At 39.2% G+C, this 21,308-nt stretch overlaps 1 protein-coding gene across 2 annotated transcripts; it reads right to left on the minus strand.

Annotated features, from left to right (window-relative positions):
* Positions 1-1,390: 1,390 nt before the first annotated feature.
* LOC111860495 (profilin-2) lies at positions 1,391-9,211 on the minus strand. Of its 2 annotated transcripts, none has more exons than XM_023844243.2 (3): positions 8,863-9,200; positions 5,603-5,795; positions 1,391-3,569 (listed from the first exon to the last, which is right to left on the minus strand). In XM_023844243.2, the coding sequence occupies exons 1-3, from the start codon at positions 8,989-8,991 to the stop codon at positions 3,472-3,474; spliced, it is 420 nt and encodes a 139-aa protein (XP_023700011.1). In that variant the 5' UTR covers positions 8,992-9,200; the 3' UTR covers positions 1,391-3,471. The 2 variants fall into 2 exon arrangements, with proteins under 2 accessions (XP_023700011.1, XP_023700012.1); XM_023844244.2 differs by lacking the exon at positions 1,391-3,569 and adding an exon at positions 3,576-3,916 and having other exon boundaries at positions 8,863-9,211.
* Positions 9,212-21,308: the final 12,097 nt, after the last annotated feature.

A 21,308-nucleotide genomic window follows, 5' to 3' on the forward strand; every position in this document is an offset into this window, starting at 1 on the left:
AGACTGACATATACTATGCAGAACAATGTGTGTTACCACTGGCTCATAACACCGTTTGACGTCAGAGTACAATGAGCATTTTAGGGAGGAAAGAATGCATTAAAAAAAAAATTACAGTATTAACCTGTGGCTCTCACTCAAGAAATCTGAACTATTACCTCCGCATTTTTGAATTGATAAAATTAAAAGCAATTTTGTTACACAAGAGAAACCAAAAAGTGAACAAGGCAGACAGAAAGCAATAATTAAACAAGTCATAAATTTAATGGAATTAAATGCTTAATGAAATATTGCATTTGTTCTCTAACAATACTTAACACACAATGCATTTCCCACTGAGCATTAAGATTTCTGTCAAAGTTGATATTTGACTTGCAAAGCACCCTTTAAAGATACCTTTGAAAACACTTAAGTACATCTTTATAGAATTTTGGCTAAAATAAGTTCTAGTACATTTAATGCAGAATAGTTAAAATTTTCATAAACACGAAAGTGCAAGACAAGGAATACGTACTGCTGATAAAATATGGGAGTTATTTTGCTGGTGCAGATGAAAATACATCCTACTGCTGTACAGTACATTTACATTTCTCTGGGAGGGAAAAAACTAGCATATAAAATTATTTCATCTCACACCAATGTATTTATCCGTTTTATAGACCAGAGATGAGACTGCACCCATAACTCTGCTTCTTTCAATAAGCCGGGCACATAAGTCATGTCAGGATATTCAAATACGTTTAAGGGATTTTCAAATTTATATGGAAACTTGAAACAATTTTGGGTGAAATGCGGACATGAACAATCTAGAGCTTCACTCAGTACTGTAGAGTCAAGAACTGCCTGTCTCATACGTAAACATAGCTATATGTTAATGCAGCGTGAAATGACAACTTTGTTTATTCGGTGACAATTGTGACTTCACCTCTGCCCACAATGAGGGAGTGCCTTCTGTCTTTTGTCATATAATACATGACAATTATAGTTTGTAGCGTGCCTTTTTGAAAATCACATGCAGATCATGCATGATACAGCCAGACTGAATGAGTGATATAGCTGTAGTGCTTTGCTTAGATCAACACCCAACGGTTCCCACAGCCCTGAAATCTTCTACTGGGGGTGGAGTCTATCCCAACTTTGGATGAGATGACCCCACCCCACCTAACAGACACACAATTTTAGAGACACTGATTAGCTTAACAATGAAAACCCCACAGGACATGGGAGGAACATGCACACTCCACAGAGCAGAGGCTGGCTTTAGACCCCCAGCCCTTTAGGTGTTGGGTAAGTACAGCCCGTAGCCCTCAGCTGCCTTACCTCAAACAACCACCAATTCCGCCATCTAGGAACGATCAGAGTTAGGAAATCAAAACACATCTGCAATTCATCTGGTTGGAATAAATTTATTTGATCTGTGTGTAAACAAGGGTCATATATCCCCCCCTCAATTTTATGGCATTTCTTATGCATATTAAATCTGATGTTCTACCGTATCCCAAATAAGAAAAAAAAGTTTAGGGAAAGAACATAAAAATCAGCAAGATTAGATGTAATTGGTACATACTCAACAAGGCCTTAACATTTTGAGCTCACACTCAAGTGCCATTTGATCTTATCTTTTTGGGCATAGGTTAAAATGCAATCCAAAACAGCAACAGACCATCTCTAAATTATGGCACGGGTGCACAGAATTTGTATAAATTTCCACAAAACAGCAAGGCTCTTTTTTCCCAACCAACACCATTTCCCTGCAAGTGTAAGTGAATTGCTTCTCTTTTTTTTTTTTCTTCCTTTCTCTTTTTACACATTGGGCATGTTTAGTACCATGCTTTGACAGACATTTTAGTATCACAGATGAATAGAGCACAGAGCAATTTATTCCACAGTTCTCTCCACAGCAAGGGATTACAAGGTCAGATGCAATCGTTAATTAAAAAAAATTACCGAAACAGTTGACAAAGTGAGGAGACTGCCGCTCCGTCAAACTAACGCTAAGTTCAGCAGCAAACACATTACTGTCATTTCAATATCAGTTATTGTTTTGGAGTTAACCAACAAACAGCAGTCTTCCTTTTCAATGCTTAATGCCTTTGGGCAGTTGTTAACTCCCAAGTTGCAGCTAAAATTGGTCCTATGAACAATGTTTAAATGGGATTCACTCCAGACGGTCATGTTGGGATATCTAGTGTCCAAAATGGCAGCCTTTTAAAAAAAAAAAAAAAGTACAGGAGCTTGAGAAAATTACCTGCCTCTGCTAATGTAACAGTGGAATGTCCAGGGAGATCATACAGTCAGGGATATGGGAAAGAGGTTATTAGAGAAAAGTCTACCTGCAGCAACAATGATGTGCTTTTAGATGCAGAATACCACCAGAACTACATCCAGGTAATAGCCGAGAAAAAGAAAAATTGGTGCAGGATACGGCAAACTCAAATCAAATCGGAGCTTGCAAAACAACAACAAAAAAATATCGGATAGCTTACATTAGGGGCAAGCCACAATGTGATGGAGTGCCATGAATATAGTGTTCAAAATGAAGAAAAATTCTAAGGTAATAATGGAAAGATACTTAAGTTTTGGCAGGAGTTCAACAAATGAAAAACCAATAAAAGGTAGGACAGTGTTTCCCAACCTGGCCCTCGGAAACCCCTAGATCAGGGCTGTCCAATCCTGCTCCTGGGGATCTACCACCCTGCAGAGCTTAGGTACAGAACTAATTTAACACACCTGATACAGATAATCAGGGCCTTCAATTTATCTCAGTATTAGAGTCAGCTATGTTGAAGTTAAGCTGGTTCTCATACTGAGATATAACTGAAGTGCCTGATTATCTGTATCAGGTGTGTTAAATTATGGCTGTACCTAAGCTCTGCAGGGTGGTAGATCTCAGGGGGAGGATTTGGCAGGCTTGCCTTAGACAGTTCACTATCTAGCATGGAGCAAAATCGTGAACTGACTGGGGGCCCACGAGGACCGGCATGGGGAACACTGAGCTAGACGATATGCATGCAGTTTCCCTCCCAGACATTCTCTAGAAAAGGAAGACGGTATGAGCTTCTAAATCGCTCAAAGTGCTCAAAAGGCCATTGGTCAATCCAAGGCTACTACCAGGCACCTTCATGTAGGCTCGTCAGTTAAATTCCTTCACTAGCTATTCACTAAGAGCCCTGTGTTTCGCTAAGTAGCGCCCAGACCTGTATCAGCTTTCGTTTTAAATAAAGTCATTGCATTATGATAATAGTGTGATATACTAAAGTGAAACGATGATGCCAAAGCAGGATTGGGTATACAGTGTAAATGCATACAAATTAAAGCAGTACTTGGGTAGGAGGTTAACAAAGGATGACAAAAACAAAGGGGGGAGGAAAATAAAATAAGGGGAGAGGGAAGCATCTACCAACTACATCAGGTAGTTCTCTTGACGCAACAGGGTGATTATGAGCTTCTAGATGAATGGGCAGAGGCTGCTTAATATCCAGACTTTCTCAGGTAGTCAGCCATGATAAATGCTTTCTTGTTGAGCTGCCCTCCATGGATACCATCCTTTCCCATGACTAAAACCAACGCTGGAGCACACAAGAAAAACAAAAGAACAAACTTCAGAAAGGAGACAAAAAAGAATAGCATTCCCCACTACCATAAAGACACATCAATGACTTTCACCCCAGAACCATCTGTTGGCTATTAATGTTAAGACGTTAATGTGACTTTGACAGGGAAATGTAACAGCAGTTTTTTTCCTCCTTAGTTTTTAAATTTTTTTTTTTTAAAATTTTTTTAAAATTTTTTTTTTTTTTAAACCAAGCCTGACTAAACTAGAACCCAGAATCCCTTAAGTATTTTGCCATTGAATATGCCTTCTTATTCAATCCGCCTCCGTGGACCCCCTCCTTGCCCATTACAAGAACCAAGACTGGAAGAAAAGAAGAAAGGGAAGTTTAGAGAAAATGCAGATAGTTAGTGCAAAGGTTAAGACAGCAAGACTTTAAAGGCTTAGAATAGTCAGTTGAGATGTGGTTTATAATCACACGGACAGAAAGCGTAACCGAAGCATTCATTTTCATGCCGTCGGCCCAACTCAAGACACCCGACAGTCTTCAAAAATTCAACCTTTACCTAAACTACAATGAATGCCATTAAAAAAAACACAAAGACTCTGCTCTGACTTTCTTAGTCAACTTCCCATCTTCATCATTCCGTTTTTATATGCAAATTAAAAAAAAAAACTGACTTTGTAATTCCTCAGGCTTATCATAGACCAGATGATGCTTTATACTGAAGCATATTGGAAACTATTTAACAAAAACATGTATTTAAACTTCCAAGCAGATAGCGGGGAAAAAAAAAAAACCTTAAATACCATATTACATTTCTCTGTTCCCAGAGAAAGCTGCTCTGGGTGTGCCACATGATTGTTTTAGAGACACTGGTTGGCTTCTTCTCCCATGTAACTCACAGACTTGTGCCATTTCCCCAGAGCCACCCACTGGAACTATCCTGCTCATCCAAAACTACAGTGAGCAGTGAAATTTAAGTGGCCCTTTCAAAACACTACTTCGCAAGTAATACACCACAACGAAATCTGCTTGTTGATGGGGTATAAAATGTTCAGTTATGAGAATCTGATATGGAAATGAATTTACCCAACACTCTACAGAGTGGTACACTAGGTCTGTAAACTACCCATACAAAAACTTTCAAGAGTCACTACCAATTCACTTTATCAAATGAATAGAGCAACTGACCCAATAAGCATAATCCAATATAATGGATACATTTTGGTTTTCCATTTTAAAGATTGCCAAGATACGTACCAATCGCCCTTTGCTATCAAACAGTATCGAGGAATGAAACCAACTGCGAGTCCACTTTACAAAGGTGTTCCCACCAATTTTCCAGAATCTCTAAAAGGGTCCCAATTAATATAGAGATGAGGCTCCTCTTTGACATGAAACGGGCTGCAACCAGCTCTGGTTACATATTGCAGGCATTCAGCATAACTGCATTCTTTGCTTTTCAAGCTATAACTGAGAAAGGCTCATTCCCGGTACAGGTTCAGTAGGGGGACACATGTGTTAGTTTGTTATTTAGGATTACAGTTTTAGAAGTGGTGAACACTCAGTTATGTTGACTGAATATTAGAACAAAGACTTGAATGTTTAAATCAAGCGAATCAATTAGGGCCTGCAACAAGAAAGTGAATGCTTCCGTCAGACAAACATTTCCCAAATATGCATTTTTTTTTTTTACAGTACATGTCCAATATCTGGCTAACACTTACCCATTGATGTAAGAAAAACACAGGTAGAAAACTCATGACAATTACCACTGCAAATCATGCAGCATTTACATCATCGTTTTCCAGATGTGTTTAAATTACACTGTGAATATTATGCAAAAAGTAAACTGGCATCATGGAATTTTAATACTGATCATCCAATACAAAAAAGTACGTGACATCCTTCAGGTGGAGGATTAAAAATGACAAACCAATTTAAAAAGGTTTGTGTTTAATCTGGCAGCCAATGCACAGAGGAAAAGCAATTTTCAGTCGTGTACATCTATCAGTCAAAAATAAGCAAGGAGAAAATTAGGTTACCTTTGCCAGCTCTGCCTACAGAAATATTATACGTAGCCTCGCCGCTGTGACTCTTTGTCCTGATGTCCATTGTCCAGTCACCATCAACTAGAAGGCTGTCTCTGATCACGGAGCACTTCTTGTGACCTAAAGTCAATCCATTGGTGAAGAAACTCTCTCGGTCCTTTCCTACTATGACGTCAATTTCTTGAGCCTTAAAACAGAGAGAGAAACAGGACATTACTCTCCCACAGGAATTATTTAAAAGCACAAATATGGCAGCAAACGATGCCCCTTACTATCTGCATGCCTCTCCAGCAAACAGCATGATATGAAAGAAAAAACAGCAACATGCTGTGATCAACATTTAAGATTCTAGAGTGTTTCCTTGCTTTGCATTCGCCATGTAGCCATGAATGTAAAGTGCAAAGCGTTTCTATTCTATACAATTTGCTTGCCTTTGTTTTTGGTCTACAAAATAAACACACACTGAAATGACATCGAGCACTCAAAACTGCAAGGCGACAGCAAACTTTCGAAGAATGACATCTGGCGGCTAGCTAGCCAACTTAAAAAAAAAATCCTTTTCCCAAGTGCTGATTTTACACTGTGAGAACTAGCCAGCTAATGGCTACCAATGCTCAGAATAGCCTTGTCAACAACCCTAATAAATCCTGAAGTTTAAACCACTATGTCTAAAGTCAAAAACAAATAAAATAGTACACATTCAATTAATACCATAAAACAAACATTCACTTGGTGACCTATCATGGAATATTTGTAGGAATTCATTCACAGCCACAATCTCACCGGATTGGCTCCTGTCAGTATGATGACAGCAGAATGTTATATACCTAGGTACCTTGTCATTCAATTCTTTACCTTCATTCCCCCCCCCCCCCCCCCAAAGGATAAACCATAAAAAGGATAAAACATACCCAGCATCCTTTTCATCTAATAAATACACAAAAATACAAAGATCTACTACAAAATCGGGGCTTTGAGCCAGTACAGAATGTATAGCCAAAACATGAACTGGCCACACAAAGTCAAAGTTCAGGAATCTGGTTTATTCCTGGAAAAGGAATGAACTCAAGGGAGTTGTTTCTAAAGAGGGGGAACACACAGTAAATTTATGCACACTTTTCAAACAAGTAGTTAAAAGATACAAAGAACATGATCAATTGTAGTTTATTGCTGGATGGATGGATGGATGGATGGATATATATATATATATATATATATATATATATATATATATATATATATATATATATATATATATATATATATATAGAGAGAGAGAGAGAGAGAGAGAGAGAGAGAGAGAGAGAGAGAGAGAGAGAGAGAGAGAGAGAGAGAGAGAGACACACACACCTGCTGTCTGAAGATAGCCCTTTGGAAAGTTTACCCAAACACATACCTAGCAGATACATGATTGATGCTGCAAACTTGTATTTAAGAGGTAAAACAGCAATGACTAACAAATGCAGTTGAAAGAATGCTGGGTGTTGTAGGTCTCCCACTAAACCAAAAGTAAATTTCGACTGTGCGATAAAAGCTTATCCTACCCTAGGATCATACACATATTTACTCTATTTTACAACTGTGCCAATAAAGTTACTATCAACGTTTCCTGACAAAGATCTGAGATGCAGCTGTGGAGGAAAAATGAACCATGCCAAGTATTTAGTATTTTCATATATAGGCGTCAGAGTTAGAGGGACAAATAAATACCAAACAGTACCGACATCCAGGAAATCATAAAATACTAGTTAGCCAAGAACATAAACCTAACATAGGGTTTTCCCCCTTATCAATCAGCCAAATGATGTGGGTGCGTTTAAGAATGCTACGTCGTTCCTAAGTTCTATGTTAAAATTCAGCCCCGGGTAATAAGTGCTGATTTTCTTGAGCAGCAATGGTAGGTTTGGTAATGAATCAATATGAACCTGTAAGAATCCTTCCAAGCCGTGCACTACAAAACTATGTAGATAAAAACAACGGTACGATAAGACAATGAAACAGACTACAGTAACCTTTCACGGCCATGCGTGCATTTTCCCTTCAGCGGCTGCTGTTCGACTGGAAGGGTCACGGGTGAACGGGGACTGATGTATTAATAATATAAATCAACACAATGTCACAATGTATTAAAGATCCGTATATTTAATTAATTCCCCGTATAACATTACAGAATTCTAAATCGAAAACAGGGAACATTGAAAGTTATGATTAATAACAATTAAAAAAAACTATAAATATGTAGGCCGGGACGAATTTTCACCGCTAGATAAAATCTCATTCAATCAGAACTGCTTTAAAAGTTTGCTCATAGGCAAAACTGCAGACCCCATAAACTCCGCAATCTGCTAACTTCTACTGCATTAGTGCCATCCCGCCCGTCAGAAATAACGGGCATAATATGATCACGTTCTGACACTTAAGTTTTAACATTAAGAAGCACTGGCACCGGTAAAAGGAAACGTGCAGCATATAGCAAAAAAGGGGGAAAGCTGAAAGGAAGCTGGCTGACGGCACTGCAGAGTCCAGGCAGGAAAAGGCACGGAGGGAAAACGCCATCTTGGAAAACGGGAGGGGGGGCATCTGCGAATCCAGCATTATCCTGTACGGCAGATACCACTATCCAAGGCCGGCAACTATGCTGCTTTTCTAACCGGGGTGGGGACAAACCCGGGAACCAGACACAACCAACTATTTTAAACTCCAAACGGCTGGCTGGATTTTATCCCGTGTTCAGCCTCCCCTCCGCGCCTCCTCTTCCCGTCGCCAGCACGCGCCGCGGCACCGCAGCCGACAACTTTTTAATATCATGCTACAATCACGTCACCGCTATCCTCGGTCATTTCAGACTGGCGAGAAAGACACGGACTTAAAATTAACTAATTTATTTACAATGAGGCGGCCCGTCCATCCCATCGGAATTGGGAGAAGTCAGTGGCTACAAAATGATTTAAGCAGCAGCCCGGCTGTAACGGCAGAGGCCTTTTCCACGCCTTGCCAGCTTCATGTTCTCGGGACCGTTGTCTACATATAAGAACCGCCTTAAATAAGCCCGCACAAGCAGCACACTTAAAGGCCGTAAGCAGTTATATCCACTGCCTGGGAAATCATGTGTGTCGGTTTGCCGAAAATACTCCTACTTCAGGCAGCCCCCGATCGGCGAGGCCTCCTTCTCAAACATCCCCGATGATGAACGGACAGATCTCACCATTACCTTTAGCCTCATTATTGTGTCTCATCGTGTCCGCTCTCCTTACCGTTATATTGCTAAAAGTGCCACCGGGATGTGCTGCCCAGACATATTTGGATTCCGTGTACCCAACAATGGCGGAGTCCTGGCAGCAGCCATCGGCCATCAGGTTATCCACGTAGCCTTGCCAGGACATAACTGCGTCTTTTACTAAAATGTATTTTTAAAAAAAGAACAACGGGAAACGAGCTTCCGTCGTTAATACTGCGGCAGCGTGGTTGTTTCGCGCTTCCCTGGAGCTGCGGTTTCTCCGGCGATAACCCTGACTCCGAGCTCCGTGGCGTCCCCGCTTTAATGTGCTTTTTTCGGCAGGCAGAGAGAAGCAGCCTATGCGAACGGTCGCTGACTGGGTGTAGCCCCCTCCGAATCACTCCGCGCAACCGCTATTCGTCTCTTACTCATGGGGAACTGCATTGGGAGGCGGAGGAATAAACGGGATCCATCCAGCGCAAAGTCTGGATAATGTAACCTCCAAAAAGGCTTAACTCGAAAGATTTTTTTTTAAATGTGCCTCCGTGTCATTGTATTTTACCATTCCCTAAAACATAATTATTTGGCTATAACGTAGGTTATGAAAAGTTTTCCTCTCTGCGTATTCACATTATTGTTTTAAACTTTACTGTTTGTTTGTCAATTCCTATATTTTTCTGTTCAAATGCCAGAATAGTTCTAGTGATTTGTCTCACTAAAAACTCATCTGTGATAACACGACGACTTGCTTTTTCATACTTTTTGTGTTTATCGTGCACAACTGGTACGAATTAATACAGACATTCCATCTTTTCACACTTGATTTTCAATGACCAATGTTGAGTAGATGCTTAAGTTTTCTCAACTGGGTTTTTGCACAGTATTACTTATCGCTAAACGTGGTATTTGATTTATCCTGAAAGACATTTTATGGCAAATAAACCAGCTGGAATGTGTACTAGGATCAGTAGTTTTTCATTAACCAATTAGAGGATGTTATGATATGTCACTTAATAGTGATAAATAATTTTGATTATGCACAACATAAGTTGAAAGTAAATATTAGTAAATAAATTAATTGGAAATTTAATGGAAAAACCTGTGTAAAATATTACATAGGGTGCACAGAGTTATCAGAATGAGTGAAATGATTAGCTGACTGATTTCTCTCTGCAATTCTAGTGCTGTTTCAGAATAGTGTTCCTTGTTCTGAACATAAAGACGTTTGTTTCTCTGAGGTTCATCAGTGAGGTAGTGAATTTCAAGCAAATACTCAATTATAAAGACAAAGGAGCTTTCAAAATAATTCAGAGAAAACAATGAAAAAGCACAGATTATGAGAACGTCCTTCCACCCAGTCATCCGTCCTCTGACCAGTTATCCTAATCAGGGTCATGGGCAAGAATGAAAAACACTGAAGTATCAATATAACACACTAGCAGCCAGATGCAAAAAACTGGCAGGTAACATGACTGACGACTGTACGTTCTATCATAAAGAACCGGAACGCGTATCAGGCTGTTCTAGATCAGGTAATCATTCCATACTGGGCAGCCACACATGAAGGAAAGATGCCGATCTGTCAGGCACTCATGCTTAAAATATGTTTATATTTGATCTAGTGTTCAGATTCTCTCTCAACCTTCAAAAAACACCTCAACACCCGGTTGTTGTGGGAACAACTTCACCAGGCCCTAGACCACTGTCTTCCTCTATGGTCACTAAACTATTCTCCCATGCACCCTGAATGTACGGAGTTACACTTTTTCTTTTGAAAATATGCATTATGTTCTTACTGTTTGTAAGTACTGTATGATGAATCAAACGAGAAACATTTCATTGTTTCCGATTGCCTTCCCTTTCTTGCACTGTCCTTTGGAGTTTACTCAAGCATACCTTTAATTGGATGTTTGCTCTGGCACTGTATAACGACTGTGAAGTTGAATTGAACTGAATAGCCTTGCTCCAGTGTTGCTCACCCTAGTTACTGGGCACCCATTGGATCTCCGCCTAGCCACACTTTTGCTGGGTTGGCTCCTTGACAGCTGTCTACTTGTGCTGTGCCGTCTGCCTCACTTGTATATCTTTGTAAATTGGACAAAACCATCTGCTAAATAAATGAATGCAAATGTAAATCTATGAATTCACCCATAGAAACATCAGCCTTTGTCAAACCCATAGGATATTTCCATCCATCCACCCATCCTTACTTATACCACACTGGGTCATGCTGAGCTTGGGCACGTGTAAGGCACAAGGCAAGATATACCCTAGACAGGACACAGGATATTGCCTTTTTCTCATATGTTTGGATAGGAGCATATAAAACAACAATAGCTAAAATGCAGATGTTTACCGTAGCTGAATTATAGCTCCGGATTACAAGGGTGATATAATCATAACAAAGGCCTCAACAGGATTGTCCAGTTTTCATTATTCAATTGTGTCAGCACATATTAATCCAGCCTGCTCATGTGTTTAATAAAGAGCACTGCTGCTACGTACGGGCATGTAATATCACCAAAAGTAAAGGGATGAGTGCTTTCCCTAAGACTCTACTATGAACATTCAGACTTTTTTTTGACACATAAGAAAGCACAATGCTGAAGGATGCTCCTTCAAATGCTACTACCATAGGACCAGAGTGATGGTGCTACTGTTTCTTGCAAAATCATTGTAACATATACAGCAAGTGCAGTTTCCATTGTTTAAGGATATCTTTATACTCCTGAGTTCCATGTTGTGTAGTATATGTTGTATGGACTTTACATACACATTGTGTATTGCCTCTTAGTGTGTAACTAGAAAAATTTAATTATGAGTATTGTACTTAGGATGTTAAATATGAAGGACTGCAATGTTTTCATTTCTGCTCATGTTACTAAAAAAAGAAACCTGCTTTACTCACCAGACTGCAAGATTTTATAACACAGCACCTAATCATTGCTATAAACTAGAACACCTTATGTGGAAAAACTACATGAATGATTTTTGGGACTTTGTAATGTCATTCTTGACATGAAATAACATCTGCACTGTAGTTCTCTTTGTAAATTCCCATGAAGAACTGGTGCTTCAAGCAAACCCTGCCTCGCCTTCTACTAGTTTGAAAGGAACAGTCATGGGACATTCCTGTCCATGCTCAAAACCAAACAGCTCCCTTAAAAGATTGTAATTACACTGCCCCATGTCCAAAGGCAACTTCTAAGTTTAACTTAGCAGCTCCTGCCGGCCACGTCACTGTATTCTATGCTCCACCTTGTGTATATTTAAATAGTAATGAAGCTAAACAGAGGAGACATTTTTTGTGCCCTTGAGTGATCTCTGTGGGCACAAACAGCACCACCAATGAGGTATATCATGATATTTGTACACTAAGCAGTCACCTGCTAACTGAAACATACTAATTTGGAAAATATTTCATCAGTGCTGTGTCTGACTACAATATTATATAGGATTTCAATGGAGAGCCTTCACTATATACTATTGCTGTAGAAACCACTGTAAGACACTGACATACAGTTCTGATTAAATGGCCATTTTTGTACATTGAACCCATTGAAGCTTCACAGTCTTCCCTGAATCCCCTAGTTAGCTGTATTTGGGCTCAGAAGGTTACCGGTAATCAATTTAATTAGGGCCAATTTACTTTTATCAATCACCATGGCAACTTGTGATTCCCCCAAACATAGCTTTCCCTGTCCACTGGCTTGCATAGACTACTAAAAAAGCACTTCTTTGTTCAACCAATTAAATTCAGTATGAAAAATTAGTATTATGATATTGGTTGTCAAGAAGTTGCTAATTACCCTGACATGCGTAACTATATTTATGAGGTACTAGCATTAATTTTAGAAGCATGATATTCTCTTTAATATTGTCCTTTCATTAAAAATAATTGCCAACTCTTCCAGAAAATGTGTCTGGCATTGACTCGGATCACATGATTCCTGGGGGCACTAGATAAGTCAATTAATTTTCCACCTGGTTAGAAGCAGTAGAGATTCACTATGTTGTCAGAGCCATGTGGTCAAAAAAATGTGAATTGTCTACAGTTCACTGCAGCACAGAAGGTTAAGTAAGTTAAAATATTTACTTCCTCTGTAACATGGTCCCTGGTTTGTCAGATTTCAAGGTCAGAGTCACTAAGAGATAACCAAATAGAATTTGGTTAAGTGTCCTACATTTGGTTACCCAGGACTGAAAATGAGTCACTTTCGATCTGCCAACATAACTAAATATGTTATATAAATAAAAAACATCCACTTCAATATTGTTGGACTTTTCCCTAGATTCTGTCATCTTTTTTATGGTTATATGATTGTAACATAAAACAAACGTTTTACAAATGATTATGATTGCTATAAACTTGCCAGTGACCCACCTAGTTCAATTTTCCCATTTAGGAATTCTTTTAGTTTATATTCAATATATATATATATATATATATATATATATATATACACACACACACACTACATAATTTTATTTTTTACACTGATAAAGTCATGCTTGCTGCCCCAATGACACTATACATTGCCCTAATCTTTCACCCGTTGGTGGTGAACCCCCAAATGGGTCCACATACGCCATTTGGTCTTACAGTTGTTTTGGTGGGTTGCTAGGCTCTTTTGATGGGTACCAGTGACCCTAGTCCTACCAGGATATCAAACGCGGATGATGTAGCTGTGTTGATCGCTGAAGCACACAAACCTCTTTGCCATGCTAAGTGGAGGAGATAAGAATCATCGCCTTAAAATCTGTGGTCCAAGTTCCGATGGGGTCCTCGTTGACTAGTGCAGATTGCTTTTTCTAGGTGAGGGATTTTGGACAATCGTGGAGGAGTTGAAGCACCTCGGTAATCATTTTCATGAGTAGTGGCAGGAGCAAAGTCACACTGGCAGGCAGATCAATTTCAACAGCTGCAGTTTTTGGGCACCGAGCGGGTCTGCGGTGGTGAGGCAGGAGTGGACGAGGCCCGTGGTTTACCAGTCGATCCGTTACCTGTGGTCATGAGCTGTAGCAAATGATTGAAAGAAGAACTGCAAGTAGTCAAATTGAGGTTTCTCCATAGGGTTGCTGGGTTAAGTCTTTGTGACAGGATGCAGAATTTTTGGGCGTGAAAGAGGAATCCCAAAACAGAGATCCTGTGTATTGAGAGAAATCATCTGAGGTGGTTTATGCATGTCATATGGATGTCACCTGGTTGGCTGCCAGAAGCTGCTCTCGGCATGGTGTGCTGAGTAGACCCCCCTCTGGGCAGACTCAGGACACATTGGTGAGAATATATCTCCTAGTTTCCTAGAGAACATTTGGGGGACCCCCAGAATGAGCTACAGTCTGTGGCTTTGGAGAGGAACATCTGAACTGTTCTGCACAGCGTGCTGCTAAGGTGAATCTCAACAGTAGAAGCAAGTATGAAGATGATGAAGATGATAATTATGATTAATTGAATGATAATTAGGGGTGGCACAGTTGTGCAGTGCTTAGCTGTGTTACCTCACCCCTCTGGGATCTGGGTTCAAGTCTTCACCAGAATTCCATGTGTGTAGAGTTTACATGTTCTCCTTGTGTTGTTGTGAGGTTTCCTCCAGGAAATCTTACCAGATAGCAGATAGCAGGTAACAATGAAACGGACTATAGAAAAGTTGACCTAGAGCCATAGTATTCTGAATTATGATACATCTTTTATCTCAAGTAGCAACTAAATTTGTTTATGATTTATTCATAATTTGTACTTCAGTAGTAACTGAAATATAAAGTATTTGTGCCCCATCATGTAAAGTGTTATCCTATATTCTTTTAAAAACTACACTTCCATATACTGTTACTAAATTTGTTTAACTGCTAACACATTTGGTCCTTATTCATACAAAGACTAAATCTCAAACTAAAATGTGTACTCACTTATTAACTTTCATTTTAGCTCACTTCAGCATTCCTTTTACCATTTTTATCAGTCATAACAATAATAAATTTGATCTTGGATTTTTCTCTTGCCTGCTATTTCAGGATTTCCTGAATTCTTTTCAGTTTTCACATATTCCATGTTATTCTCCTATGAGATGGACAGATCAAAGTGAGAGCCAAATGTGGGGCAAGAGAACATGGTCAGCGTTCTATCCAGCACCCCTAGAGCAATTCACATCAGCAACCATCTGATGACGGGTAAACAGTGCTAATCTGTGCAGCCACACATTGTTCTTTGACTTGTCATCTGTTGCTAATGACAGATTGACACAGTAACACTAGAAGAAGGTGCAGGGACAGCTACAGAAATCAGAAGGCAGTTTTACTCTCTCCTCTGGTAGTGGCTACATTAATATGCTGACACAATAGTAGCGGTAGGTGCCAGGTGGATAGGGCAGACATAATCAACTTCCACTCACAGAAACCATGACTGTTACTCATTAACCAACAGTGCAGCAGTTCAAAGTCTGCGCAGGGTGGAGGCACCTCTGCTTGGCTACTCAGTGATTACTCACTCAAGGAAACCATGGCCAGAAGTAAACAACACGGTAACAATCAATTCTGGAATGAGCACAAGACCTTTTTTGTCATTATTTGGCTGTTAGGCAGAGGATTTAATCAAAAGATACTTTCATAGATTATTATTTTTTATGTGGCCGTGTATCCATTTATTACAACTGCGTGATTTTACATTAGCAATTCAGCCTAAGTACCTTTTTTTTTATAAGGTGCGACAAGTTCTTTTGAGGAGTTATTTTAATTTAGATGAATCTCGAACAATTTACAGATTACAATACTCATTGAAGAATGGTTTGAAAGTAGCATTGCTGTCTCCTATCTCCAAGGCTGGGGGATTGAATGCTGCCTCTGCGGTGTGCATGAGAGAAGTATGCAGTTTGTATGTTGCACAGGATTCCCATGCACTTAAGGTATATCTCAAACCATGATATCTGTGTGTACATTACCCCTAAGGGTATTTCCGAGCCTTGGGCCCTAGGCTACCTGGGACAGGCTCAATCCCCTCCCCCACGAACCTATCTAAGATAAGCAGGTGGAGGATGGATGGGAAATACATATGACCAGTTTAGAGGTTTTGATAGTTTGCTGTAATTTTGTTTTGCTTTTATTAGCCGTGCTGAAAAGCTCTCCTGGTGATTTGTCACTTAAGTGCAAAGTCCAGCACTTACTCACTACCCTGTCTGCTGTCGAGTTACTTATCATGTAGAAGATAAAAAAGAAATATGCGCGTCAATAGTGTTAATTGGTCAAAATGTCATCTAATGTAGGCATTAGTCAGGCAGAAGTGGGGCAAGGACACTTTAAGCCTCTTGGAATTTATTATAGGAATTTATTGCTAATGCATTTTAATGTTGTTGTTATTGTACTAGAAAATCAGTGACAATCACAACAAAGTATAGTTTTGCTTGTAAGAACAAGCTTTCTATTTCCAGCTTTCAGGAACTACTGACTGGCACAGCATTTTCTTCATCAGGAAAGTTGCTGCTCTGCAAATCTGAATGGTATGCAAAGGCTTCCTCTGAAGGCTTCCTCTTCAAGAAATCATGGTTGATTTCACAACTTTGCACATTTTGCGTGTATAAAAAGTGAGATTCTGCTATTGCACAGGGTGCCATATTCAGCATATCTTACATGGCAGTGTTAACATTTCCTGCACATGGAGAACCCTGTGAAGGCCAAGTGGTTAAGCTATGCAATGAATAAATGAGCATCAAGTTTGGTATATATATTTTCAAAAGCATGGTGCATAAAGTGCAAAGTGCTAGAAAGTTCAGTCCCATTTGTTATCAATATGGAAAAACACTAATATACAGTATATAACTTAAAAATTCAAAGATACATAATGTGGTAGCCTGAAATTCTGTAGGTCTAGCAGATGGCAAATGACAAGTGTCACACAACTGAAAGTACAGCGGTGCCTGCGGTTCACGAGCGCTGCGGCTTACGAACAATACGACCAAAAATTTCGTGGAAAAAATGCATTGGTTCGCGTACAATAATTGGTTGATGAACACTAGTATAAAAAAGATTCCTTTTTTTATACTAGTGTAGCATCGACATGCCCCACGTGCAATTGTAAGTAGAAGGACCACAACTGGCACCCAACGAGCATCGAACCCACATACACAGACTGGGAAAACACAAGGTTGTCAGACGCTAAACTACAAGATTCACACATGGTGGGAGATTTACACACGCTAAATACACACGAGGCAAACCACACGCGCCACAATAGGGAAATACAACCATTAACCATTAACATTAACAATACAAGGACTGATAAAGAGCGTGATTTCCCCGGCAAGCAAGTCTCCATATGTCTCGCTCTGCTCCCGCGATGCCTCGGTCCGCCCGTCGCCCCACTATATTGTGTGTTTTCACTATAAAAACCAGAAAATAAATAAACAAAAATTATTATTTGATAGGCTTTTGAACGAATTGATCGAATTTCAATGCTTTCTTATGAGGAAAATTGCCTTGGTTCGCGTAAAAATTGGTTCACGACCACTTTCCTGCAACGGATTGTGTTCGTGAACCGCAGGCACCACTGTATATATAAGAGGTATTTATGCTGTAAATGTTTAAAATGTCACTTCTTAAAGTTCCGATTTTTCTCTCAACATGCTAATATAATTCAGTTTAAAATCTGTATATCCATTTAAGGAACTGTTGCTATACGACAACTTCATATTACAAGTATTTTCCCAGTAGTGCTATAACTCTATGATTGAATGTTTGGCACATGGAGCATTAAAACAATCAAAGCTACTGTTGCCTTGTGTCCCATATAGCTGAAATAGAAATGATGAACCAAGGCAGACCAGAGAGGCTCTCCTTCCTAGACTTAAAAAAGAACTAACTTCACTACAGGGTGTATTTATACCACCTGCTGGACACATACTGCAACTGCAGAGGAATTTATACTGTCGTAGGTCTTTCTGCTTTAGATAGATATTTCATTAAACCCAAAAGAAATTCCACGTGTTCCTATGTTATTTAGTAGACACTTTTGTCCAAGTCAATGTACAAGTGAGGATCATAGATAAGGGGCAGCCACTATTCCTGGAACAGCTGAATGTAAGGGTCTTGCTCATGATCCCAAGTGATATGACTACCCTGCTTTGCACAGGATTTGAACCTATGACCTACTTCAAGCATGTCTTGTGAGGAGAGGTTAGCTGAGCTGAATCTGCTCAGCCTTGCGCAAAGGAGATTAAGGGGGGACATGATCCAGGTAAGATTCTAACAGGTCTGGATGCTGTTCAACTGAATAGTTACCTCAATATTAGTTGAAATACAAGAACCCATGGCCATAGGTGGAAATTAGCAGGAGGACATTTTAAACTGCATTTGAGAAAGCACTTTTTTGAGTATGGAATAGTCTTCCTGTTAGTGTAGTGCAAACTAAAACCTTGGGTTCCTTTAAATCAGAGTTAGATACGATTTTAATAGCTTTAAGCTATTAGTTCAGTTCTCCCCAGATGAGCTTGATGGGCCGAATGGCCTCCTCTTGTTTGTAAATTTCTTATGTTCTGAACATGAGCATAGATCACTAACCTGCTAAGATACACACCATTCCAACAAGTAAACTACATGTAAACAGCGAAGGTGGAGTTCAAAGAAGTCTTTTAGTTATGTTCTTTAACATAACACTTAGCAAGAACTGCTTTATTACATTTACACTTACATAATAAAGTAAAAATGTAAATATGAAAGTTGCAAAACCCTAGACTGGTGTGTCCACTAAGCAAATGAATGACGAATGTTCTTTATGAGTCATTGCAATGTCATTTGTCTAAAACATTTTGTTAACGAAAACAAATATTGCAGTGATTATTTTTTTATAATATTCAGCCATCAATGAATTACTTGCAATATTTATTCTGAGAGGCATCGTATTACACAAATGAACAAAAAGAAAAATGATCACAAACTTAAAGTTACAATGTGATATGATCCAGATTCATTAGTCATTTTATCTTTTAATGTATGATATATGATGCATGGAGTGATACACTGAGCTGAAACGTCTTTCATATTGTATTATTATAAAATCTGGAGATAATGAAGGTCTATTACCACTATCTGAATAGTCATCAGTTTCAGTCATCAGTCTCAGGTATATACAATGACTATGGAAATGATACATCTATCCATCTTTCTTTTCTGATTATCCATTTCAGGGATGCAGTGATACTGGATCATATAGCGGGAAAGTACCATCGGTGTAGTAGGGGAGAACCTGGGTGGGATACAAGTACTATAGGCATTTTACAACCATCAAGTAGTGCTGTAGTTCTCGAGACCGGTCTTGGTCTCGATACCAATTTTTTGTGGTCTCGGTCTTGTCTTGGTCTCGACTCCATTTGGTCTTGGTCTTGTCTTGGTCTCGGACATAGCGGTCTCGATGGGATGGGGAAAAAAAGAGAAAACAGCACATCCTCACAGAACAGTATCATTATTACGCGCCTCAATTCAAATGCAACCAGTCAGATGCATCTATTTTAAAAACGTTACATTTTATACATTTTCTCAACGGACACTGCCAGTGCTTCACAGTCCACACACATCATACACATCGCATCATAGCGAAGTCGGCAAAGAAATGTCAGAAAATGTCCGCAAAGTCTATAGCATAGTTATAATTCAAATAAATTAGGTATTTTACATTGATTAGAAAGCACGGTCTTGGAGGTGCAAGTCAATCTGGAGGCTCATTCTCTTCAATTCAAAGCAAAGGATCATTAGATAGCCGTATTCATAGCTTACCCGAGGCGTCTGTCCCTGGTATAAGAGACTTAATATGAACATCTTTCTGGTACATCCCATCTCTTTCCCTTGACGACGTCTGATAAAATGGTTATAGAGAGGATTGCTGAGAATATTATTTTCAATCAGGCCTCGTAACTATGACAAATCTGGGAGATTTTAAATGAGAGACATATGGACATATGGACAATATAATTGAAAAGATAACATGAATTTGATTTCACGAGTAATGTCACTTTACAGCAATGCCTTTTTTCTCTACAGTTGATCTGAGTAATGTGATGTCGATTCTAGCGCTAGTCTGTTTTGGTCTTGGTCTTGGTCTCGCCTTAGTGTGTCTTGGTCTTGGTCTCGCCTTAGTGTGTCTTGGTCTTGGTACCCTCAAGTCTCGGCAGTGTCTTGGTCTTGATACCCTCTGGTCTCGGCAATGTCTTGGTCTCGGTTTAGGCGGTCTTGACTACAACACTACCATCAAGTACGTTCACCAAAACCCCACAAATTCCACACAAACAGAATCATATGCATATGCAAACTATAATGTATTATATAGTACCGGTCAAATCTGGACACACCTGCTTTTCATGCATTTGCCTCTATTTTAGCTGTTATTCACCTTATAGGAAAAGGCCTCAAGGCAATGAAGTAACACATATCATTGTAACCAAGAGATGTGCTCAACATCTTGAAATTTTGTCACATTTTAGACTCTACAAAATAGCCCCCTTTTGCTTCAATGCCAGCATTACAGACTCTTAGCATCCTTTTAAACAGATACCTAAAGGAGTTTCAACTAGTTCTGGCCACAAGTTGGCTACCTTGCTGTTATTATTTGATTCAACTCATCCCAAAGCAGCTCTAATGCATTTAGGTTGGGGGATTGCGTGGGCCAAGTCTTCTATTGCACCACTCCATCTCTTTCATTGTACGCAAGATAATATTTACTATACAACCATGAAGTGTGCTTATGGCCTTTATCTTGTTAAGAAAAAAATGATTTTCTGCAGGTGTGTCCAGACCAGATTATTGACTGGCACTGTATATATTTTTTATTAATTTAAATTTAAGAAGCTGATAGGATAGCAGTTGAAATTGAAGTTCAGCTTTAGTACTGAGAAAATCAACTCATCAGTCACCTGTTTTGGAATAGGAACCAGGGTAGAATTAATTGTAGGAAAATTGTAATGAAAGGGTTTTTCTTCCATTTCAGAACATTTAAAAGCAATATATTGTTCAGAGTAAGAAACATTTCTGGAAAGAGAAACTAATGACTACATAATTACTGTAATTGTGTCTATGGCCAAAAACCATTCACTGAATAAAATCAAAAAGGGTTTTAGATACTAGGAAAGGATAAAACTGGATATTTATATGTCGAACATGTATTGTAACTCAGAAGATCTTCACCAAATATACCTAAGTACTATAGATCTGTATTCTGTTGAAGTCAAACCTAACATGTTGTGACTTAACAGATCAGGCTTCAGGCACTACTGAATCATTAGGCTCAAAGGCCCATATGGTAAAACAAACACATTTCCTTTAATCAAAAACACTTCTCAGACTTTCATAAACAACCTAAACCAACTATGAAACACCCTTTCCGCCCAAACTAGATGAGCATCGCCACAACCTGTTGAGCAAATGGTAAGATATAAATAATAAAAAAGTTTCCTGATGCTTCATGCTGAATGAGGTGTGATCAGATCAGACATACTGTTCTCACCA

The sequence above is a fragment of the Paramormyrops kingsleyae genome, chromosome 15 (assembly GCF_048594095.1).
Source record: "Paramormyrops kingsleyae isolate MSU_618 chromosome 15, PKINGS_0.4, whole genome shotgun sequence".
NCBI lineage: Eukaryota > Metazoa > Chordata > Actinopteri > Osteoglossiformes > Mormyridae > Paramormyrops > Paramormyrops kingsleyae.

Bases quoted from the DNA above. Each gene is read 5' to 3' on its own strand.
- LOC111860495 (XM_023844243.2), bottom strand. From the start codon at position 8,991: ATGTCCTGGCAAGGCTACGTGGATAACCTGATGGCCGATGGCTGCTGC. The intron at 5,796-8,862 runs GTAAGGAGAGCG...CTCTGTTTTAAG, and splicing joins GCACTTTTAGCAATATAACG to GCTCAAGAAATTGACGTCAT. The intron at 3,570-5,602 runs GTAACCTAATTT...TGTGTGCTCCAG, and splicing joins TGTAGGCAGAGCTGGCAAAG to CGTTGGTTTTAGTCATGGGA.